Below are 24,130 nucleotides of genomic sequence, written 5' to 3'. Positions count from 1 at the left end.
AAGTCTTGACAAAACATTTACGATGAAGAAGTTTCGACAAAACATTTACGATGAAATTCATGAAAATTCATGAGGTGAGAAAAGAGGTGAGAAAACGGGTGAGATGTCACCTCTTCACCTAAACATTATTTTTACTGAATTTAGCAACAAAATGAACGAGGTCAGGATGTATGTTGCTGAATTCATTCATAACACCCTTTGTAAGCTCATAAAATGCTTGTTTTGAGGTCGAGCCACTTTTGGCTCCACCGTATTCTTTCAACCTGAAGCATTTAATATATGTAAAAATATATTGTTTTAAAATGGTATGCCATATAGCTTCTTGAATTTGTTAAGAAGTATTCGAACGTATTTCCATCTGTATCTCTAGTGTTTACATAAGCATAGCCCGCCTTAGTAAAATATACTTGTAATTTCCTATAGTTTACGCCGGTATAAAAGTAGAAAGAGTCTTGTTCTTCGCTATAGTAGTAAAACTCCAACGTATGCTTGCCATAGTCTGTAATTTCAATTGTTTCATCTTCTAGTTCGTCGACAAATTCGAATACAATATCTCTTAATTTACCTTTGTTCTTATTGTTTTCAGAATAAGTGACCCAACGTAAGTTTTCAAGTCTATTGTCGTTTCTTATATGGTTTATATGGTCTACAAAAGGTAAATTGTTAGGATTCAGTATAAAATGAGTTGCAATGACAACATGTTTAAGATAGTGTTTTCCACCCATCTTCATATCAGCATATCCGTCATTTCGCTCCCATTCGCTTAAAACTCTTTTTGTCTTTTTGTTTCTGACTTCAAATGACTCACAACAGTGAATTTCATATTTCTCATCTAACAAACAAGTTTCCCAACGGTCTTCTCCAACAAACTCAGCGTACATTTCAAATAAAATAAAAAAATATATTGTTTTAAAAATAAATTGTTTTCATGAGTTTTCTACGATGAAATCATGACAAATTCAAGAGGTGAAAAAACAGGTGAGAAAACAGGTGACATCTCACCTCTTCACCTAAAAGTATTTTTCAATACTTTTTCAGCACTTTTCCGTAGTTATATATGAAAGACAATTCGAGATAAAAGTCATAGTACAATGGAATAATATGTTGCACACCATTTGTTGTGAACCAAACTTGAAAGTCAGAGAAACTGTTACTAGGTGGTTCGTAGAATTTAGAAGCAAAGTCATAAAAGTCCTTACCAATACATAGAAAACTATTGTTGCTTGAACTGAAACTTGCATGACACATAACATTTTGAGGGTCAAACACGTTTCTATAAACTGTCAAATCTGCTGGTGGACGTATAAATTTAAACGGACCGTCAGGTGGCAATGGTTCGTTCTGGTTTAGTAACCGAAGAAATTGTGCCCAAGAACGTTTGTCTACTTCCCAAAATAAAAACTCTGTACTTCTTGGAGGGTTAATTTCAATCCTTTGAAATGAAACGGTGGAATTCATCTTGTTGTATTCTAGTTTTAGATAGTATGTTCCATTTAGTAAAGAGTCGTATTTTTCTTGAAATTCCCAGTAGTATTTGTTTATTTGAGTTTGAAAGTCATTTAGAGTTTTCTCAAGACTTTCGTCTGAACGAATTGTAAAGATTCTCATTTCGTCAAATTTGTCTATTAGACCATCAGAACCTTCATACTGCCCATGAAAATATACTGCGAACATAAAAGCGTTAGTTCTATTTGAAAACAAAACTTTTCTAAATCCTATTGCCTTTGCATCTGAAGGACTTTGAAGCCAACGAATTGGATAGTCAAACCTGTATGAACGGGATGAAATTTCTTCATCTGAAATATTTCTACCGGCATTTGTAAAGATATAGTCTAACGGTTTTGTATCTGCTGCTTTTGTTCTTTGTTTTTCAACCTGAAGCATTTAATATATGTAAAAATATACTGTTTTAAAAAATGTTTTACTTCATGCAATGTTTTACTTCATGCAACGTTTTACTTCATGCAATGTTTAACTATTTCACCATCTTCTTTAACAGCCCAGTACTTTCGCTTGGAGAGGACATGAACTTCGGAAAATACCTTGTCTAGCTTAAAACAGCCCATCTTCTCACCGACTAAACCCAATTCAATGAGTTTGTTATAGCCTTCTTCGTTCGTCATGAGTGCGTCGATGTTCTCATAGTATACCACAACTTTGGATTTGACTTCGGAGAAGAATTTGTTGTAGTTGTCAAGGACTGCCTTTGCGAACTGAGGGTAAGACCAATGTTCGACAATAGGTTTTAATGTGGTTACTAAGCCACTTTGACCTTGAGTGAATTCGTACTTCAAAACAAAAGGAGAAAACCTTTCAACAAAGTTGTCGACCTTCTCATAATGTTTACTCTTCATCTCTTGAGGTTTCTTAATGGAATATCCCCATGTCGAATTCATAAGCAATTTCAGTGTCATTGCGAGTTTGGGGTTTGAAGCTTTCCTAATATCATAGAGTTGTTGTATGACTTTTCCAACTGTATAGTTCCTTCCTGGGAACTCTCCATCTTCGTTTGGAATTCCAGTCGGGATATATTGGACAAACCTCATGTATGCAGCGTTAAGGTCGACATAGTATATCTTTTCATCTGAGTCGAACTTGTCGCATCCAATCGGACCAGTTCGTGGAAATTCAAGTGAGTCTCTTATCTTCTGAGAAACTTCTCCTGTTATCTCATAAACATCGTCGAAGCAACCTGTTTCATATAAAACCTTCTGACCTAACTCAGATGCTCTCCAATACAATTTGACGTCAATTGGATGTCTCAATGGAAGTTTGTTTATAGCATCTTGAAGTTCTTGCAACCTCATTGGAAGTTCTTCTGGTTCAGGTTGGTATCCGAACAATCCAACTCCTTTTGGAGCTGTGTACTTCTTTTGTACTAGAACTTTGTCTGGAACAACTTTTGGTCTTGCTAACAGTGAAAAGTTTGTTTCGTCTTTTGGTACAAAAGTTTCTGTCAGCTTGTCATCTGGAATTGGTTCCAACAAACCTTTCTCGAAAAGAATGTTTACAGCTCTGACAATGTTGCACTTGCCTTTTCCGAACAATGGGTTTGTAAGACTTTCGTTCAACATGAAGTGGTTGTGGACAATTACAATCTTCAACCATGGTAAGTCTTTGTCAACAACATAGTCGTCATGTGAAGAACCTTTAGCTGTAGGTATGTTGACTCGAATATTCACATTTGCCAACGGTGCAATTTTTGCCAATTGACCTCTGAGAATGTACCTTGTCTTCACACATGACTCAAGATACTTCATCTTCTCATCTGTAACAAGACCAGAGTTCCTGAGACATGTAAGAATGCAAGGTTCATTGACAATTGTTTCAATTGAATTGTAAATTCCATACCTTGTCAAGTCAATGTCAGACTTATTTATGAACGGGAAGTATCCAGCATGTTGTCTGACTGCTTGCGGGTTAGGTTGGTACCATTCAAACTTCACGCTTGCAATTCCTTCAATTGCATTCAAAATGTCTGAGTCGGAGTCAAACATTTGTTCTCTCTTTGTAGTCTTGAAAGCGTCAAGAAGTTGTGCGGCTGTTTGTTCATTGCCATGTGCATAGTAAATGTGACCATCCAAATCTGTTATGGTCAATCTGAGATTGTATCCTTTCTTATTTCCGTCTTGTATGGCAGCAAGTACTCCCATGAAGCCTTCTTTGTTCTTTCCTTCGTCAAAGTTTACTGTAAAGGTTCGACCAGATGTAATTTGACTTCTAACTTCACGGTACTTCTCATATGCATATCTTGTTCTTTCCATGGGAGCATGACCATCCTCTGCACTACCTTTTTTCCTTCTCAAAGGATGCAATTGTTCGTCATGTTTCCAGTAGAATCTGGCAAAGCCGTCGTGTCCTTCAACTTGAGGTTCACTAACATCGAAAGGCATGTCCATAAGACGTTCTTCTTCTAACCTCTCTAGTCTGTTTGGATAGTTGGCGCGCGCTGTTTCTAAGTCCATCTCGTAGCGAAGACCAGCCAGTTTGTCATAGACTTTTATTGGTCTTCCCTTCCTATATTTAAACTTCTTTGAAACTCTCCAACCATATCTTTCTAACTCTGCTTTTATTTTAGCAGACCTTCTATCCATTCTATACGGGGGCATTTTTATAAAAATAAAAAAATGTTTTTCTTTTACTTTACATAACCACCTGCTGCCATAAGCCTTTGACGCCAACCCATACCAGCTAATGAAGGTTGACTTGGTTTAGTTTGGAAACTAAACTTTGTTTTTGGTTTATCTTCAGTTTTTGGTTTTTCTTCTTCTATCGTTTTTTCGTCACTTTTCGGTTCCTCTGACTTTACCTCACTTGCAGGTATGGTTGTGTCGTCAACATCTTCGTAAATATCATATGCCATTTGTTTTTGTTTTCCTTTCAACTTTTTGTGTTTGTTGTAAAGTTTAGAATATTTCGACTCTAAGTCAATGAGATGTTCTATAATGAACTGTTTGTCAGTGAAGTAAACTTTTCCATCTGTTGTCTCGAAAGCTCCTTCAGACTTCAATATTTTATTTGTGAGAGTCTGTTTCTTTTTTGAGATACTAGCCGTTCCATTTCTATGAAAAGTGACTTTGTAGTTAGGGTTTGTATTTCCAGACCTGGCACTTTCTATTATTGAATTTTTCTCTTCATCTGTAAGTTCTTTGACAGGTTTTGACAATGGTTCTGAACTTTTTGTTTGTGGTGTCAAATCTACCGTTTCAACTTCTTCGGTCATTTCATCTCAGTAAAAAATTTTAGTTTGGTTTGTTTTCAACTGGTTGTTTAGGTTTTTTAAGTCGGTCTAAAACTTCCTGAGGTATAGGAAGAACTTGACAAACACGTGGTGTAACTGCTGGAAGTCGACAAATCCATCTTGAACCCATTTGTCTCAATGCTGTATTGTTCATTTCATCTCAGTAAAAAACTTTACATTCCCCAAGTTTGAGGTGGTTGCGGTTGGTTATTGTTTACCCACTGTTGTGCATGGTTATATCCTCTGTTAAAGAATCTTTCACCTTGGTCCATATAGTGTCCTGCTTGGTTATAGTAGTCATTTGCTTTGTTATAATAGTTTCCTGCTTGTCTTCCTACATTGTCCATCCATCCTTGAACTTTTCCTCTTGTTTCAGGATTTGGAATAAGATTTGCTGCATCTCGTGCTACATCCCAACCTTTCTGTACAGTTTGTATAATAGGTTGTGCTTTCTCTTTAAGTATACCTAATGTACTCAAAATCTTCCTTCCAATTCCAAATGCACCTCTGGCTATTGTTCCCACTGCGGGCAAAAATCTGGATGCAACTCCTGCTAATGCGCCAAATAAACCCATTTCTTATGGGTTAAAAAATGACGAATCCAAACAAGGACCCCTATGTTTCTAAAGCAACAAAGAAAGCACTCATGGTAAAAATCTTTAGTTCAACACCAAATGCTTGGTTTATGGATATCTTGGAAAACATTCCGAGGTATAGAGAAGATGGACCACCATACTGGCTAATATTTGTCGGTCAAAACACAAGATACTGTGAAGCCATACCATTATGGTCCAAAGCTATTTTAGATGTGAAAACTGCTTTGACAATATTCGTTGACAAATACCATCCAACAAAACTGACATCTGACTGTGAAAGTTCTTTCAAATCAGATGATGTAAAAAACTATCTGCGTTCAAAAAATGTAAACCAATATTTCATTGTCGACCAAAACCATTCTGCTCTTGGTGTCATTGACGGTTGTATAAAAATGTTAAGAGACTTAAACCAACCACAAGGTGGTGAAGCAAATGAAATGTCATATGACGACAAGTATAGACACTTCTCCATGGCAAAGATGAGACAAGTTTTAAATATTTACAATAACCGTAAACAAAAAGGTTTGGGAAACCACTCCCCCGAAGAAATGAAAAACAACCCTGACTTAGAGAAAGACTATATATTTAATAATTTAGTCAAAAGAGACAAACAAGAAAGAATGCCGGGCTTCAAACTTCAGAAAGGTGACAAAGTAAAAATAGAAATACCCAAACGCGACCCATATGAAAATACTATTGACTATGACAACAATGGGAACCCGACAGGTACTCACATTCGTGTTCGTAAAAATAGAAGAAAGTATACAAGAGAATATTATGAAGTTTTAGGCAAACATGGCAAAATGTACAGACTGCAAGCAGAAGATAAAACTACTATTGTCAGACCTCGTTTCAAACTTGTCAAAGTTCAAGGTGGTATACTTTCAAAGACAGTTCCTAACAAATATAAGACAACTCCTGACGAATATGCTAAAGAAGTTGAAAATGACGACTAAGCATTTCTATACCATGCGTAAACTGTCATGTAAGGTGGCATGTAGTCTTTACTTTGTCCCGTTGTTTGCGTATACCCTGAAACGAAATGTGTATGGTCTCCTCCTACCTCAGTGTTATCCAAGTAACAATTTATAGCAAACTGAACGTTGTCTTTAACATCATATCCTTTACCTTTTGTCATTCCTGTCCAATCCCAATATTTATGCCTATGCCCACCTTCTCGAGATGTAGTTAAACTTACGTAGTGACTGTGCGCAGGTAAGTTTTCACCTGAAATCGTTTTACTTCCACCTGTTTCCTTTGAAGAGTTTGCACAATACAAAAACCTGTCGACTATTTGAGTCCAAGTTCCAAAACCAAGTACTGTTTCTGGTCTGGTAGAGTTCATTGACGTATAAATAGAGCCAACCGGGTAAATAAGATTCGGCAAAATTTGTTTAAGCACATTGAGTTCCTGTCTTAGATGTATAATACTATTGTCATTAGATATCAAAGTATCTACAAGACTTGTTGCCGGTGGTATTGTTGGAGCTTTACTTGGCAAGGTTGTGTTTAGTGTAATATCATCTGCTGTAAAAGTTGTAAAACTTGTATGTGTATGGTTCTTGTCTGCTTTCTTGTCATATAAATCTTGAGCAGTGAATTTAACGTTATTTTCATCCTTCATGACATAAACATCTTTACATCTAATGTTTCTCATCGTCGTTATGTCGTCATCCGATGTTAAACCTTGTGGAAAGTTAGGAGGTTTACAATATAATACATCCCCATCAGGTTCTTCAACCGTTCCTTCAATACTTTCTATAGCAACAGTTGTAAAACTTGTATGTGTATGGTTCTTGTCTGCTTTCTTTTCAAGGCTAACGTTTAAGTCTGTTATTTCAGAAGATGTATGTGTATGTCCAACGGCACTTTTCCTGTTTAAGGTTTCTTGTAAGTTTGTAATATTTGCAATGGTATGTGTATGAGTCTTTTTAGAATATTCGTTTTCAGCTCTTGTCACTTCACTTGACATTTTATTGTCAACATATGTTTTGTCTGCTAGTTCAGGATGAGTATGTTCTTTTGTTGCATAAGCTTTGTCAGCTCTTTCTTCTTCTTTTGCTATTGCATCGTCTACATATGTTTTGTCTGCTTTGTTGTCAACATCTGCTTTCAAAAGAAGTTCAGATATAGGTTTCTCGTTTAAAGTTCCTTTTGTTGGATTTATACAGACAGTATGGTTCTTATTGTCTTGAAATAGAAACTCATCTGTCATTGGGTTTAATGTCAGTTTTAAGTTTCCTTCTTTCAATGACTCAGATATCTTAGAATAGTTTGAAAAGTTTGTTGTGTTCTTATTTAGAGCTTGTATAATGAGTTGTCGGTTGTGTTGTATTTCTCTCATAGACGCTGTTTCATTTGACATTTTTATTCTAGATAAAATATGCTTTCAATAGAAAAAGAAAATTCTAGAGTTGCTACAACTAAACCATTAGATGAACTTTTTACTAATGTCGGTCAAAAGTTTGAGACAGAGACCGTAAAGCATGAAGGCTATCGTTTTGACTACCCGTTAAGATGGTTAAGAGACCCATCTGTCACAAAAGCTATTGGCTTTCGTAGAATGAAGTTCATTTCAGAAGCCATACATGGTTTCCCATTTACAGTCGGTTTTGAAGTTCGATACTATAACAAAGAAAAACGTACGTATGAGAAATTTGAACAGGGAAAACTTTTACAAGTGAATTTGCTTGTAAACTTAGAAACAACTCTTCAAGCTTTTCAAGAAAAAATAAACGATATCTATCTCGAATATGCAAACCAGTATAACATTGACGAGGGAGAGTACCATCTCGATATTATATATGACAGGAAAAATGCAACTGTTAAAATCAATAAAATAGAAGACCTTGGAGAAAACGTTTATATTTCTACAAAATATAACAACTTGGCATGGCATAGATTTTTGAGGATGTTAAATCAGCCTGCAGCATATCCAGTACACCCGGACTATTATGAAGTCGAAAACCCTAATGGAACATATGAAAATATTTTCGACCAAGATGCTATTATTGTTCATGCTTCATTTTCTGGCGCGCAAAACTCTTTCTTATGTCTGATGAATGACTTTTACGAAAAACCTACAAAGTTATACGAACCACCAAGTGGAAGTATTTCAGACTTTCAAGTATGGTTTACTACAGATGGAAGAAAAAGAATAATTCCATTATACCATGCGTTTTACTTAGAACTTAGTTTCATATACAACTACTATCGAACAATAAAAATATAATTTTTTAATACGGTTGAGGTGTTGGATTTGGTTGCCAACTAGACTGTGGTGCAGGTTCAGGCTGTTGTATAACAGGAGCTTGTTCTTCTGGTTCAGGGTCTTTAGGTATAATACCAACAAACTGACCTACTCTTTTACCAATATTTTTGACACCGTTCCATACTCCTCTTCCGACAGATTTTATTCCATTCCATATACCTCTTCCAACTCTTCTGAAGAAGTTTCCAATACTACTGAAGAAACCCATTTTACTATATGTAAAAATCTAATGTCCGCCTAGTCTCTTACGTTTCCTGTTGAGTTCCATAGCATTCTTTAACTGGAGCTCATACATTCTGTTTCTCCTCTGGTAGAAAACATATTCTGGGTCAACTCCTGTGTTCGCGTCATCTGCATAAAGTTGTTTATATCCCACTTCAGGGTTTGTATAAAACTCTTTCCATCTCATATTTGCATACCATGGTGGCAAACCTAACGCAGCGTCATTTGACATGGCAGTTTGCATTTGTACATCTGTTGGCACTTGACCATAGTTTGCCATTGCAGTTTGTATTCTAACTTCATTTGGAATATTCTCTGGGTTTGGTTGTCCAGGTTGCTGTGCATTCGCTAAGTTCTGTGCGTCCATTTAATATTAGATAAAAATATCTCTTACGAGTACATATACTGAACATTTGCAGGCATTGGTTCATCTTCATATTCTCTGTACTTTTCTGCCACGTCAAATAAATAAATGACACAATGGAAAAAACCTAAAACAAGTAGTCCTATTTCAAACCACATTTACTTACTAATAAAATTTCTTTATTGTGACACTTTCTCCGGTTTATAGGACCTCTCTCATATTCTATCTTGTCATATATAAACTCATAGTCATGTATGTCCTCTAACCATCTCATAACGGTTTCCAAACCACTTTTATCGGATGTAAAGTAAAAGCATGGATGGTTATGTATAACGTCTAAAGTTTCTAAAGAGTCTCTCAAAGTCCAGTCTACTTGGTATTGAAAATCCCATGTGTTATAGAACGGCGGGTCCACTATAAAGAAAACATTTTCCTTGTCTTTATATTTTTCATACAACTCTGTCCAACGACATCTCACAAACTCTATACCCTCAATATATTTTTCTATGTTCTCTTTGAAAACATTTGTATAGTTAAGATATAAAACTTTTGACATAAGTGTTTCAATGTCATGAACTCTTATAGAACCACTATATAATAGTCTAGCAGATATACTATCCCAGTCTATATATTCTGCTTTTTTCAAAACCTCTCTCACAATATCTTTCTTATCTAATGGTATACGTTCCATCTTACCTATAGGTATCTTTTCTTTTAACTCTTTCAATATATTGTTTGTGTCTGGAATATGTTTGAGACGGTCCATATAGTTGTCGAAGTCATTGCATATAATCTTTGAGTCAGGAAATACGGTATGACATAAATGGGACATATAGAAACTTCCACCGAACAAATCTACAAATGTTAGACCATTCGGTAGTTTCTTAAGTTCTCTCAATAGAATATCTTTACATCTACTCTTATTTCCAAAGAACGGTAACGGTGGTTTTGTAAAATTCATTTATATATAATAATAAAAATGTTTTCACCCGAAAAGTGACAGAAAAGTGACAAAACATGAAAACATATATAATTTGTGAAAAGCGACACATTATATAATGTTTTCGACCCAGAAGAAGGCTTCTTCCCAGAAGCAATGGAGGAAGAAGAAGAGTCCTCCGAATTCACACCAGAAGACTAACAATTTTCCGAATAAAAACTTCATTTATACTAAACATCTTCGGGGCTAGAGGGCACGAAGTGCCTGGAAGCCCCAATACCTTTTTTTTTTTTTTTTTTTTTTTTTTTAATAGATATCACAATAGTAGAGCAGAGCATTGCATGATCAAGTGCTTTTCTTCGATTTTTCTTTTGATAAATTTGATTCCTATTTGATATTTTTTTTATTTTATTTTATTATTTTTTGTATATGCAACTATTGCCATTCTTTTTTAATGGATTTGATTTTTAATAATGGTCAACTCCAAATCTGCAAATTCAATTTTAAATAAGGTCGCCAAAAAAAGTGCGGAAATTAAAAACCGCAGTTTGAGTACTTTCTGAGAGTCTGTTTGTCAGAAAGTATACATTTGTAAACTTTCTGACACTAAAATTTTTTTGGTCCTTTCAAAGTTTTTGACAATGTCAAAAAGTATACATCGGGGCTCTCAATTTTCCTCTCAAACGGCGGTTTTTTAAAAACGCACATTTTTCCATCGACCTTAAGGCTGCACTTACGCCCATCTGAATTTAATTCAAATTTATGACAACCGGCGTGAAGCGTTATTGAAAAATAACCTTAAACATGTCATGTTTTCAATTCAAATTTCTGACAACTGGCGTGAAGCGTCATTGAAAAAGGGTCATGTCATGTCATAGGGGCGTAAGTGCACCCTTAATCGTTTTTGCGCATTTTTTTGCACCCTATGTAAAACCCAGAAAATAAAAAAAATATTCAAAATAACGATCATTTATAATTTCAAAATACATTAAATTTTTTTTATTGTGTAGCTTTTCTTCTTGGTCTCTTTGGTCTTTCAACAGTTCTCTTTGGTTCTTCTTCTATGACTTCTTTCTCTTCCTCCGATTCCTGGTGTACGGAAGGTTTCTGAGGTGAAGGTTGTGCAGAAGTCTTTTTCTTTCCTTTTATTTCTGCAATATTTTCTTTTTTGACAGTTGGCAAATTTTCTTTTTGGTTTAGAATGAATTCTTTTGCTTTATTTGCATCATATACTTCTTTCTGTTTATTCTTTGACTGTTCTATGATGTAGTTAATTCTCTCATTAAATACCGCGTTTATATTGTTTTCGAATGCCTTCGATTTCGACATATTGTCTGAGTTTATGTATTCCATCAATGAATCTTTCAAAGAATCAAAAGAAATGAAATTCAAATCACTCGGACTGATTTTTTGAGACAAAATGTCTTCAATTTTGATGTGTTCTTGTTCAGAAATATATGATGTCTGTTTTTCAGCCTTTTCGGATTGTTTAGTTCCGGAATTTGCCTTTTTAACAACATATCTGAACATTTTCGTCGGATTCGCAACTAATTCTTTGTATTCATCAACTAATCCTCTCAAATTTAGTGATGAAGGACTCAAAGTTGATTCAACATCGATTCTCATGATGGGACGTTGACGCTTTGGTATTGTTTTACCATCTTTGTCCATGAATTCTAACAATTTGTCGTCAATTTGTTCTTTGATATAATTTAATTTGTCATTTTCAAAACCGAGACCTTTGTTGTCGATCTCGATCTTGTCGTAAATGAATGTTCTGGGACTTTCTAGCTTAATCTCTTCAAATTTGTCAAAATCAGGATTTTGAGAAATTGTTAATATCGCCATTGACCTCTGCATCGCGTTTTTCTTCCTAAACTGTGTATAAACAGTGCTGCCGGGCTGTGTAACATAGATATTTCCGTATTTTTTCCTTTGGATCAAATTTTCGTGTTCGTGGCCCCAGATGACCAAATCAACGTTGTGGGGATTGGTTTCACTCCATATGGCATCGGAAAGTCGTGTGGCCATGACTCCAATGTCATGATCATATGATGACATATTTTGATGGATCATTAGAATGGTATACGTACGTTCAAACTCACCTTCTTCGGGTGCAATGAGTTTTAGCTTCTTCCCCATGACTACTTCTTTGAACTTTTCTTCAAATATGTAACCTAATCCGTAAACTACGACTCTGATCGTTCCTCGCTTCAAAACAATAGGCTGGAGTTCAATAGTTTCCTTAATATCTACTGGCTTGAAGAAGTTTAAGTACTTGGAGACTGATAAAAGTTGAATTGGAGATGTGGAGCCGAGACCATTTGGAGCATCGTGATTTCCATGCATGCAGAAGAAAGGTATCTTGATGTTGATGTTAGGATTAAGCCAGTTTGGATCTGAACTCAATCCTTCAGAGTATAAAATTTCTGGTGGATTTCCTTGGCCAATGACGAACTCATCTAATATTTTCATTGTCTTTATAACAGCGTATCTAGATGGATTTCGCTCGTTAAAGAAGTCCCCTGCATGCAAAATTATGTCTGCATTTTGAATATGAGCATTTTGGACGCATTCTTTGAATGCTCTGAAAGAATCCTTTTCAGTTATAGCATCTTGTTCATCATATCCAATGTGTGTGTCTGTAAATATTGCGATTTTAAATGTATCTTGTTGACTTTCTCCCATTTTTGAAATTTTTTTTGTGAATTCCCCGGGGAAGTTTCTCAATTTGTAAAAAATTTCTTCCACTTTGATAGATGGAAGAAAACAAAGAACACACCTTTAACCCCCAAAAGATGGTCACCTTTCCAAATTTTTTTCAGTCTATTATCTTATTTGTCAATGATATGACTTGAAAGAATCAAATTCTGATCCTATCATTGGTAATATAGGTAGTAAATACGTTATGAATGAGATATATCAAAACAAAATAGATTCTTATGCTAATAAGAAAACTAATAGAATAACTTAATATTTTAATGTGTTATAGAACAGTACATGTTAATTGCATAAGTTTTATTAAGAATTTATTTGATATTTCATGTGCTAATGTTTCAGATCCAAGATGATTTATCAGATTCATTATTGAACAATAAAATAAAACAGAATTTATGCTTTATTGGAGATCGACATTAACAGCATATTATTGGTGTACCTTAGTTGCTTTGATAAAGCTTCATTCATGATTTCAAATTAATTTTCCATATATTTTATATGTCATATACTCACATAATATTGTTAATCTTTAATACATGTGTGAGGATAAACTAGTTCATCACTTAAATTATGTTAATTATAACTACACATCAGTTTGTGGAAAAAGATCTTTATATAGTGATTCGCTCTTAATAAAATGAACCTTGAAAATAGATTGTTATAGCATAGAAACATATAATTCTACTTCGGTTCCATCCTTTATAATGTCCGTAGGTTCGTCTGGATTTCTTTCATATTTTTTATCGAGAGAGGGTCAAAGTTGCTATTTGTCACTTTTCCACAAGAATATAATGGGGAAAAAGTTATCATATAGTTGATCTCATTCACTGAGGTGAAAGATGCATGTAGTGTAATGGGATAAATAGTGGGATTGGTGCTCTAAGTCCTAGGTTCGAGACACATTGACTTCATTTTTCTCTTTTTTATTGACGTAAACTATTCAATTTTTGTGTTCTCCATTCAAATTTCAGAATTTTTTTGCAGATTTCACGCTACATTCGAAGTTACCTTTTGTAACAACCACCACCGCCTACGAAAGACGAAAGTGTGTCACGATTTCACCCGGAAATCCGACGGTTGTTTAAGAGTAAGCACTTTTGGCACCTACTCATTTTTTATCGAAGCAGATTCAATCATGTTTTCCAAACTCAGGCACACCGAATGCAAAATAATATACTCTACCAAATGATCATTATCTCACTTTTTAATGAAAATTGATTCATCATCACAAATTCAAAGTAATTTTGTTTCGTGATCCAAAATTATAGATATATATAATGAGCTTATATGATTTACCGACTCCTTTTCTCCTAATTCAATTCAACATAACTTTTTTTTAATATTACATTTTTATTGTATTGAGAATTTATTAAATCTAAAAGATTATTCGGGGGATGAGGTGTTTATGAATTGAGAATTATCGTTTTTTTATATTTTATACTAAAACTCGATTATTATTATAAATTTAGAATCTATACGTAAAATTACATATATTTTCATCTATTGCGTAATGAAAAATCGTTTTTATTGAAAGTGAATTTTGTATTGAAATATTCTGGCTCGTAGTTTTAAAATTTTGACACTGAAAATTCAATTGATTGTAAAATGAATATCAATTTTTTCTGAGCAACTTTTCACTAAAAATGAAAAATGCATTTCCTGAACATCTCGGAAACTACAACATCAACAAAGTTATAACCTCAGATGGAATCATCCAATATGCGTTTGCAACTAATGAGATTACTTATGCAGACAAACTTTTAAAAATTTTTAATCGTGAATTATTAACTAACAGTGAATTGCAACCAGAGCTTGACAAAGAACTCAAATTAGCTCAATCTCTTATCAGTCGTGGTTTACCAACTGTAGAAAAAGTTTTTCAAGATCATAAATATGACGTTATTGTCATGGAAGATTTACCAAACGGAAATCTTAAAGATTACTTGAAAGTAAAGAAAAATATGCTTTATAATGACAAAATCAAATTATGCATCCGAATTCTTAATGGAATCATTTGCTTGCATGAACATGGAATGAACCATGGATGTTTGAATCCAGACAATATATATTTCGACTCCTTTGGAAATCCCAAACTCATAGGTTACGGATTACACGTCAAAGATCAGTCAACAGAGCTCAGCAACCTGATTTACAGAGCTCCGGAAGAAGTTAAACTTCAACGCAGGAACAATAAAGAAGCAGATATGTGGTCATTTGGTTTAGTCTCACACCAGATCGTTGCAAACAGTTTTCCATTCATTGTTGATGATGCCCAGCAGTACATTAAAACACTCATCACTGGTCAGCAGATCAGTCTCATATCAGTTGGAGGAATCTTAGATAAAATCGTCGAGAGATGCCTTGATCCAGATCCAAATACAAGAATTACATCTGATGGAGCAAGAGAGATGTTTGAAACTATCAAAGAATATAAGACACTCTTCTCAAAGAGTCTTGCTGCAATTCCGAGATTGCCAAAGCCAATGCATCAACCATTTCCAAGTTGCACTATAACACTGCAGGGAACAATCTCTAAGAGATATAGATCAAGCAGATACGAAAGTATTTAATATTTTTATTTTTATTTATTTGCGAGTTGTATAATATAAGGAAACATATTATAATAAAGAGCGAAAATATATAGTATTATAACTTTGAATTTTGCTTATCTTTTATGAAATTTTGTTATTGAACAAATCAATCCCATTTGAAGATTATTTCTTTCAATGAAATATTCATTTGTTATTATTAGATGTACTTTTGATGGATCTTCAAAGGTAGGAACACTTATTCATACCCAAGATTTTGACTTGATAGATCCAATCAAATTTTGTAAATATTTCAAATTTTATCTTGTAACCAAATATTTTCATTTTATCGATAACTCTTCAGAACTCGTAATTTCAGATTTTCAAGAATAAAATTGTCATTTGAATTCAAAAATAAAATGGAAAAACAAGAAGAACCAAGTAGTCAATCAGATCCTTCGAGAGATGATCCAGAATTCCTCGATGAAAACGGAATCCCTATTAAATCACCAGTGCATTTTCTTTTTGGTTCAAGATTAATATGGAAAAATGAAAATCGAAGTCGTATTTTTTGCAAATATACATCTTGTACAATGTTTCCATACTTGTTAGTTATTTCAATGATGCTATTTAATTTATATCTATATTATAAAATTTTCATTCCTTTAATTCCCGAAAAAATGCATTTCACTTTATACACAGAAACATTCTTTTGCCTATACGCTATTTTTAATATGGAAATTGCACATAGGAGAAATCCTGGATACCTTCCATGGAGTTGGTCACTTACAAAGAAGAAAAAATACACATTTATGGAATTAGTTGAAGGACATGCCACAACAAAAGAGCAAATTCACTTTGCAAGGAAGAAAGAAATACCAAAAAGAGGTTGGTTTTCAGGTCAATACGGTTTTATGATATTACGAGCTGACCATGCATGCTTCTGGATGGATCATTGGATTGGTATAAACAACCACAAATGGTTTGTTCTTGCTCTTATCAATGGCACAATATTTCAGTTATTTGGTTGGCTCGTAGCTGTATACATTCTATTTTTCATAGGATTTCCTTATAAGTGGTATATCGTATTAACAATGATTGGAATTGAAGGTTTCTTTTCAGTTGTTGGTTGTGGGCAAACTTTTATTCAAATATATAATCTCTTCACAAATACAACAGTTATTGAACGTTTGAACAAATGGAAGAAGAAGTTCTACCATGGTCCATGCTCTGGATGGACAGAAGTTTGTGGACCCTTGAAATATTTGCCAACCTGGTTCATACCATTCAGATTTGGTGAAATTCCTGATGGATTTGGTTTCCAAGAATCAGACAGATGGGCTCCTCCAAGGCAGAAAGGAACTGAAGAAGAAACAAAACCATTATTATAAAATTAATCCTCATTACTTAGATTAATTAGATATATTTGCACATTGTAAGTAAATAAAATGTTATTTTCTTTGTTATTATACTTGAATTTTTAAATTTTGAGAATTTTTGTAAAAAATCAAGAAAAAATTAAGCGGAATTATATCATCATGCAAATAATGAAAGATTTAAATTATCAAAAAAGGTTTATTTGTTCAATCAAAAAAGCAAAAATAATTTTTTCGAATTAATCAAATATATATATATATATGAAACATCTATGACTTACTCAACAGCATCTGGTGGTGAAATGTTCCAGATCTTAACTGTTTTATCTCCAGATCCAGAGCAAAATGCCAAAGATGTTGGATTAAAATCACAAGAAATGATTGAATTGGAGTGGCTCTTGATACTATAAAGAGCCTGACCCATTTCAAGGTTGATAAGCTTCATTGTCATATCCTTTGAACCGGATAACAACCATTTACCAGTTGGATCAACGGCAACAGCCAAGACGTAGTCTGTGTGCTGTTTAATTGTATTAAGAAGCTTCATTTCGTAATTTCCACCTGTTTCGACGATGTCCCAAATCTTGATTGATGCATCTAAGGAGGAAGTGATCAAACGGTGTGTATTTGGTATAAATACTATAGCGTAAACACCAGCGGCATGGCATTCTGAAGTAAGTAAGAGTTTTCTTTGGTCTATATCGAAAATACATACGTTTTTATCATCATAACCGACCGCGACGAGTTTGTTATCTGTAGAAACTGCTAAAGAAGCAGCAACAACATTTTCTACGATTCTCTTATGAGTCCAAAGCTTGGAGTATGTAAGAGCATCCCAAAGACAGAGGGAACCATCGCCTGCTGCTGTAACAAAGTACTTACCGTCGGATATGAATTTAATTTGGAATATGCTTGCTTCGGAATCAATTGTTCTGATTGGGGTTGCATTTTCTTCTTGACCTTCTGTGAGTTCAAAAACGCGAAGCTTGCGGTCTTCGCCACCACAAATTAACTGATTGCCATGGGGTGTCCATGCAATGGAACGGATGAAGTTTGGCTGGCTGCTATCGCCTTCAATTTGAAATTGAAGGATAAATTTATCGTTTTCGGTATTGTAAATTCTCATTGCATTTGATCCGATAGCTAAGCAGGTTCCATCAGGAGAATAGGCTGTCGCGCAGATGATTGAAAAATCAACAATTTCAGCAACAAGAGATATGTAAACAGGACATTTCTCGGAGCCTGGTAGTGGGGTGGCCTTCCAATCTTGCTGGTCTTCCTCCATTGGTGATTGAGGCTTTTCTGTTTCAGGAGCCGGTTGTTGTCTTTGGGCAGCATGTATTTCTTGGGCTGCAAATTCTTCCTGGTGTTGCATATATTCAGCACGTAATTTTTCGAAATCAGAGTTGAGGTTTTGAATTTGTTGAATTTGGGAATCGATAAATTCGCGAAGTTTTGTGCAGTCATTCTGGAGCTTCGTTCTGTTTTCAAGAAGTTGGTCGTACTCAGAGGCTAGGTTTGTTAATATTCCTTGAATTTGATCGGCACTCAGGTATGACATCAAAAAAAATTTTTTTGTTGTGATAAAACAAAAATATTCATCCTTTTGAAATTCTTCAAAATTGCATTTTTAATAAATTCCAATCTAAAACAAATCCAAAACTACAGAAATATCGTGCTTCTCATATACCGTTATTTTTGTCACTTTCTTGAAAAGTGACGTTTTTGCGCGCCAAACATTCAAAAAGAATAATGTCAACTTTTTAAGTTTAAGTGACGACTTTCACATCAAATAATTATCACTTGTGTCTAAAAAAATTCTGACGAAAAGTGACTCGGGCGAGTTATATTATGGTCGAGAATTTATTTCTAACTCTAATTTTCTGATTTCTTCAAACAGTTTCTTGAGGGAAGACCAAAATTTTTGTTACGGGCGCGACCAAGACCAAAATTTCACAATTTCTGACAAAATTTACGTGTCAAAATCGTAGTTTAGCTTGAAAATCCTCAAATACTGATCATCATGTCTTTCAACTTTGGCATTATATGGCCTAGAATATGCTCTATCATATTATGCTATTAAACACATATGTTAATAAAATTTATGCAATTAAATAGGATAATTCTCATTGAATATGAGCGTATCAAATCGTTTATAATTGCCTCAGCATACTATAGTATCAACTGAAGTAGATTTAGCTATGAAATCTTAAAAATGAAGTATTCTGTATCGTATTCATTATATCAAATATAATATTGATGAATATCTACCTTTGGTCATATAGAATACATATATAGTGAATCCATTCTAGTAAATTGTTTCATTTTCTCCTGCAAATTTCCAAAGATGATGGTTAATATTATGATTTAAAAAATAAAATGTGTTTGGAAGGAGTTGAAACTGTAAGTATCAATAACATTGAAACTATGAAGCAACCTATAAACAGAAAATAAAAATTGGAAGAAATTCAGAAATAATTTATTCATATTAGAATAAAATTGTGTAGATATTCTATCAATGATATTACTATATAAATATGTCATATGTGGATAACTATCTTTGTTTAAAATATGATTCATGAAGCTCATTGAATTGAATATCTGCGTTAAAGTATAATATAATGGATTTCAATATAGCACTTTGTTTGTATATTGTATGAAAGCTCAATCATATTGTGAAAATAAGTTGAAATCTAAATTTTATGATAAATAAGCAATTTCTTTGTGTGAAAATGCTATTTGATTGATTAACAGATTGAATATTAGACTTTAACTAATAAATATACAAAAATGTCATTGAGTTTTAGAATAATTCTCTTTGGTTCATGAAATTGAAGAATCTCAGTCAAAATCATCGATAAAAGGCATCCAAAGATGTGTTTTTAGCTTTATTGTGTAGATGTATTTTATTTATGATCAATAAAATTGATTTTATTCATATTATTCAAATATTGTCATTTCAAATTGATTATTTTGCCATTTTATTTCTGGATTTCAAATTATATTAGTATATAAATGAATAAAGCTATTAATTCACTCAATATCTCAATTTTGATATTGCGAGATATTTTTGCTATCGGTTTCGCAATTTTGACACAATAGCAAGAGGGTTCTATATGCATTATTATCAACGTAGAATCTGAATATCATATCAGAAAATGTCGCAAATCTGACATTTACCCGACCAAATAGCAAAAATAATTGAATACTTTTCGCAAAAACTTTAAAAATCGATAAAAATATGAAATATAGATATTAAAGAGACTTTTTATATAATATTCATAAAGATTTTCCAAAAATATGATACCGCAAAATTAAAAAAGTGGTAAAAAGGGGGTTGGCGTCCTAAGGCGTCCTAGTGTAAATTTCTCAAAATTGTGATATTTACATCACATTTTTGAGAGGTTTATGGGCGTCCTAAGGGAAAATTGAATAGCTAGGGCGTCCCGAATTTTCATTCTAAGATTTAAATATATTATATACTTAAGTATAATACAAGCAATATAAAAATTAAATTTTTATTATGTTAACTTATAAGAAATTTTTTTGAATTATCGTTGATTTATTGTAATCTTTCCAGGCTATACTTTTGAAATCAACTTTACCTGTCATACGCATTAATGTAGTAGATGTCCAGGTGTAGCTATTATATCCCAGCAACATTGGTATTTTATCATTGTAAGATATCAAAATGAAGCGTTTTTTCAGATATAATTTTTCGTAAATTTTTCAAAAATAAGATGGTAAAAAAGCCTCGACTTGCTCGAAAAATAACAATTTTTTTACTTGTAAAAATAACCCTTTTACAGCATGGGCAGCTATTCAATCACTATTTCTTTTTCTAAAAGTATATTTTTCAAAAAAAATTAAGATCAAATTCGACAATTTCTTGATGAAAGCAAAAATATTACACATACTTCTAGATGCATGGGATAAAATATGCAATTATTCAATCAATTCGCATGATTTGAAAAAAAAATCTAAATTTGATAAAAATGTAGAAATTTTTTATTTTTAACTTGAGATTCGATTTTTTTGATCCAATTTGTGAATTTTTTTTTGATCGGAATTTCAATTAATTTGTTGATCAAAAATGACCTCACAATGTTTGATCATAAGTGAAGTCATCTTCATGGGTATTTAGAAATTCCAAGAGAAATTGCTTATTTCTCGCAGATGTAATATCTGAGAAAATCGAATTTAAATATTCATAGAAACCCAAATCATTCTCCGGTTCGAATAATTCATCTGTTGCTTTTTCTGTTTTTTCTATGAATTTTAATAATTTGATTAATAAATCTTCATCAGGAAGAATTATTGCTGCATTTGTGATAAAATTCCATATTGAGGTAATATGGCAATAATTACATTTATAAAATGTAATTTTATCCAAAATTTTTTGGCAAATTCGCATAATAGCATTAATATTTGAAGCTGAGATTAAACCTGTGATTACTTCTGTAACTTTTGGAAAATCATCGCAATTTAATATCTCTTTATATTGAATTGAGAAATAAAAAAAATCAAATGGATTCATTTCTTCAATTTCAAGGAGATTGTAAAAATTGATAGAAGTGTTATTGCAACAAATTGTATTTGCAGCAAAAAATATCATTTGCTCGATTCCATTTTTGGAATAAATTTGCTGGAACAATGTTAAATTAAAACAGTTGCTTAATTTTTCTTCATTGTTTTCATAAAAAAGTAACAAGTTTGCAACTGAAATTTCAAAATTTTGATAATTGCCAGTTATTTCAGTAAATATATATATTTGCTTTTCTTCATCTAAAAATGGCAAATATTGATTTGCAATATTAACTAAAGTTTGGGATAAATTGTTCCAGTTTGATTTTACAATTTGTGAGCACATTATGTAATATGTAAATTTATCCGCTTTGTAGGAATTTAAAATTGTTTGTTGTTCTGTTTCAGTTAAATTACTGAATTTTTCAAGATTAATATTGTGATAAAAAATAGAATCCTTGAAACATTCTGATATCTTTTCAATGTTTAAAACGGATGCTAAAAAATGTAAAAGAACTTCATCAGTCACTGTGATTTTTTTGAAAAATTTATCCCAATTCAAGCATCCAATTGATCTTTCTGTCATTGTACTTATGCATTGATAAAGTTGATTTAATGAATCCGAAGAATAATCATTATGCTTGACTAGTTGAGTTAGTTGATACAGACTGTCGTCAGCCATTTTAAAAAAATGAATAAAATTGTATAGTAAATTATATTTGTGAAATTTGTGACGCTACATTCAATCTAAGACCAATATCTCAAAGAATTCCTCATTTAAGTATTACTTTTCATTGTTTTTTAAAAAATATCTTTGCTTATTTGTTCACTTTTTTGACATTTATTATATGCTTTTTATCATATTTCCGATGATATGAATATATATTCTATATAAGAATGACGCTACATTCAATCTAAGACCAATATCTCAAAGAATTCCTCATTTAAGTATTACTTTTCATTTTTGATTCAATTTTCGAACGGTTTTCGTAAATTTTGCATCATTTCATTTTTTAATGGGAAAATCATCTATATTTAATCAAAAAAGAGCAAACTTTACAGACGAAAATAAAATATTTATCAGGGAACAATCTGATAAATACCAAAAATCAACATCGAGAGATGAAAAAACGAATATAATCAAACAAGTTCTTCAATATTTTAATATTAAATACGCCGAAAATGAATCTAAAGCTGTCAGAAGATATTTTAGTTATATTGCAGTTAAAAATATTCCCGCAGTTACTGGAAAATATCCTGATACAATTGTTCGCAAAGATATGCTTTATTCGCATGATCATACAAATATTATTAATTCAAATAATATTGAACGTTACTACCGTTGCATCGATCATTCTTGTCAAGCACGTTATTTAGTTAAAATTGAGAACAGTTCAGTTTCCGAAGATTTACAAAAGGAACATATACCCGAATGCAGACAATTTAAAAAGTTACAAAATGAAAAAAATGATCTTCATAAATCAATGACTCTGACAGAAATATACAATAAGGCAATGGCAAAATTTTCTGAAGACAACGGCACTTTTCAGCAGATTAAAAAATTTATGACAGAACTTGCTGTTGGTACTGATGAAAACCCATTAATTAAAGATTCATTGGTCAGGGAAGTTTATAATAAGTCCAGAAAATTTTCTGTTGGAGAAAAAATTACAGACGATGAAATTGCTAATTTTTGTTTAATAAATGGCGAGCAGTTTTTCATTGGCCATGATTTTCAAGCAAATTGTGAGACGATGTTTTTTGGTTTTGAGAAGGCAATTCAATTTGCAAAAGAAGCCACAGATTTATTTTGCGATGGAACTTTTAAAATTACACCAAAACATTTTCAAAAAGGACAGATGCTAACAATTATGATTTGTGAACCTTCAACAAATCAATATCTACCACTTTTATTTATATTCATGAAAAACCGCACATTTGAATCTTATAAGAAGGCATTTGAATATATTTTTACTGTCAAGGGTATTCAATTTTCAAAGCTAATTCAAATTCATTGTGATTTTGAAAAGGGAATGATAGAGGCACTTCAACAAATTTTCCCTAAAGTCCGTATAATTGGATGCCTATTTCATTTCAAACAAGCTTTACACAGGAAACTTGTAGCACTTTATACAAAAAATTTCAATACTTTACAAAATTCTTTATTTAAGCTATATTCTATTACTCCATTCATGTCTCATGAAGAATTTGTACTTACAATGCATATAATTAATCAAAATAAAGTTGATTCGATCAAAGATTATATTGATTATTTCAACAAAGTTTGGTTGCCGCACTACAATTTAATATCTCAATATAATAATGCAACTGCAATATTCACTAATGATTGCCTCGAGAGTATGCATTCAGAATTTTCTTCGTTAAAACATCCAAACATTTATGAAGCTATTAAGAAGATATCTCAAATCCAATTAGATAAATATAACGCCATCAAAAATAACCAGAAGATCGAGCGCCATATAAAAACCGTTATCACTGATAGCTACAAAAATTATATTCTTGACTGCTTTCAAAAAGAACTTGAGAAAACAATTTTTTCTATCAAACAATACAACGTAAGTGATCTTTCTTTGGCTCAGAACGAGATTTCTCCATATGGTTCCATAGAATCGAGTTCATTGTTCGAAAATATTCCAGTTCATGATGCAGATATACTCAAATCGATCGATCTAACAGATAAAGATACAATGATCACTAAGTTTATTAATGAAAAAAGAGAAAAAATTATGGCATTATTTAATGAAACATTAAATCATCCAGATTTTAATTCATCCACTCCAATTCAAACTAATTTTGAGCAAGCCGATACAAATCAAGGTTCAGATGCTC

General features: G+C 32.7%; 13 protein-coding genes across 13 annotated transcripts, besides 4 other annotated features; 3 read left to right on the top strand and 10 right to left on the bottom strand.

Moving 5' to 3' along the window:
• Positions 1-10,442: part of a mobile genetic element that runs on past the window's edge.
• Positions 298-881, bottom strand: TVAGG3_0390660 (His-Me finger endonucleases family; the record flags this gene model as incomplete). The annotated part of the gene is made up of 1 exon (XM_051232358.1): positions 298-881. A coding segment is annotated over one exon (584 nt), but the record flags the coding sequence as incomplete, so codon positions are not given.
• Positions 1,024-1,674, bottom strand: TVAGG3_0390650 (uncharacterized protein; the record flags this gene model as incomplete). The annotated part of the gene is made up of 1 exon (XM_051232357.1): positions 1,024-1,674. One exon carries the CDS (start codon positions 1,672-1,674, stop codon positions 1,024-1,026), a length of 651 nt encoding a protein of 216 aa, XP_051102087.1.
• TVAGG3_0390640 (DNA/RNA polymerases family) lies at positions 1,956-4,094 on the bottom strand (the record flags this gene model as incomplete). The annotated part of the gene is made up of 1 exon (XM_051232356.1): positions 1,956-4,094. One exon carries the CDS (start codon positions 4,092-4,094, stop codon positions 1,956-1,958), a length of 2,139 nt encoding a protein of 712 aa, XP_051102086.1.
• TVAGG3_0390630 (phage tail repeat-like family) lies at positions 4,139-4,723 on the bottom strand (the record flags this gene model as incomplete). Its single annotated transcript, XM_051232355.1, has 1 exon — positions 4,139-4,723. The coding sequence occupies one exon, from the start codon at positions 4,721-4,723 to the stop codon at positions 4,139-4,141; it is 585 nt and encodes a 194-aa protein (XP_051102085.1).
• Positions 4,743-4,895, bottom strand: TVAGG3_0390620 (uncharacterized protein; the record flags this gene model as incomplete). Its single annotated transcript, XM_051232354.1, has 1 exon — positions 4,743-4,895. The coding sequence occupies one exon, from the start codon at positions 4,893-4,895 to the stop codon at positions 4,743-4,745; it is 153 nt and encodes a 50-aa protein (XP_051102084.1).
• Positions 4,915-5,316, bottom strand: TVAGG3_0390610 (uncharacterized protein; the record flags this gene model as incomplete). Its single annotated transcript, XM_051232353.1, has 1 exon — positions 4,915-5,316. The coding sequence occupies one exon, from the start codon at positions 5,314-5,316 to the stop codon at positions 4,915-4,917; it is 402 nt and encodes a 133-aa protein (XP_051102083.1).
• On the top strand, positions 7,721-8,275 carry TVAGG3_0390600 (uncharacterized protein; the record flags this gene model as incomplete). The annotated part of the gene is made up of 1 exon (XM_051232352.1): positions 7,721-8,275. A coding segment is annotated over one exon (555 nt), but the record flags the coding sequence as incomplete, so codon positions are not given.
• On the bottom strand, positions 8,574-8,816 carry TVAGG3_0390590 (serine threonine-protein phosphatase family; the record flags this gene model as incomplete). The annotated part of the gene is made up of 1 exon (XM_001321884.1): positions 8,574-8,816. One exon carries the CDS (start codon positions 8,814-8,816, stop codon positions 8,574-8,576), a length of 243 nt encoding a protein of 80 aa, XP_001321919.1.
• Positions 8,835-9,197, bottom strand: TVAGG3_0390580 (uncharacterized protein; the record flags this gene model as incomplete). Its single annotated transcript, XM_001321883.1, has 1 exon — positions 8,835-9,197. One exon carries the CDS (start codon positions 9,195-9,197, stop codon positions 8,835-8,837), a length of 363 nt encoding a protein of 120 aa, XP_001321918.1.
• Positions 10,443-10,859: 417 nt separating the features above from the next.
• Positions 10,860-10,881: a mobile genetic element.
• A 125-nt stretch (positions 10,882-11,006) lies between these two features.
• Positions 11,007-11,028: a mobile genetic element.
• Positions 11,029-11,102: 74 nt separating this feature from the next.
• TVAGG3_0390540 (double-strand break repair protein, MRE11-like) lies at positions 11,103-12,827 on the bottom strand (the record flags this gene model as incomplete). Its single annotated transcript, XM_001321882.1, has 1 exon — positions 11,134-12,822. The coding sequence occupies one exon, from the start codon at positions 12,820-12,822 to the stop codon at positions 11,134-11,136; it is 1,689 nt and encodes a 562-aa protein (XP_001321917.1).
• Positions 12,828-14,495: 1,668 nt separating this feature from the next.
• On the top strand, positions 14,496-15,422 carry TVAGG3_0390530 (protein serine/threonine kinase protein; the record flags this gene model as incomplete). Its single annotated transcript, XM_001321881.1, has 1 exon — positions 14,496-15,422. The coding sequence occupies one exon, from the start codon at positions 14,496-14,498 to the stop codon at positions 15,420-15,422; it is 927 nt and encodes a 308-aa protein (XP_001321916.1).
• Positions 15,423-16,114: 692 nt separating this feature from the next.
• TVAGG3_0390520 (cysteine S-palmitoyltransferase protein) lies at positions 16,115-16,771 on the top strand (the record flags this gene model as incomplete). Its single annotated transcript, XM_001321880.1, has 1 exon — positions 16,115-16,771. One exon carries the CDS (start codon positions 16,115-16,117, stop codon positions 16,769-16,771), a length of 657 nt encoding a protein of 218 aa, XP_001321915.1.
• A 182-nt stretch (positions 16,772-16,953) lies between these two features.
• TVAGG3_0390510 (WD repeat-containing protein family) lies at positions 16,954-18,332 on the bottom strand (the record flags this gene model as incomplete). The annotated part of the gene is made up of 1 exon (XM_001321879.1): positions 17,034-18,317. One exon carries the CDS (start codon positions 18,315-18,317, stop codon positions 17,034-17,036), a length of 1,284 nt encoding a protein of 427 aa, XP_001321914.1.
• Positions 18,333-20,083: 1,751 nt separating this feature from the next.
• Positions 20,084-24,130: part of a mobile genetic element that runs on past the window's edge.

Source organism: Trichomonas vaginalis, chromosome V, assembly GCF_026262505.1.
Source record: "Trichomonas vaginalis G3 chromosome V, whole genome shotgun sequence".
In the NCBI taxonomy this organism is placed as follows: Eukaryota; Parabasalia; order Trichomonadida; family Trichomonadidae; genus Trichomonas; species Trichomonas vaginalis.
The sequence above is the reverse complement of the archived record's forward strand: the minus strand, read 5'-3'. Positions and strand labels throughout refer to the sequence as shown.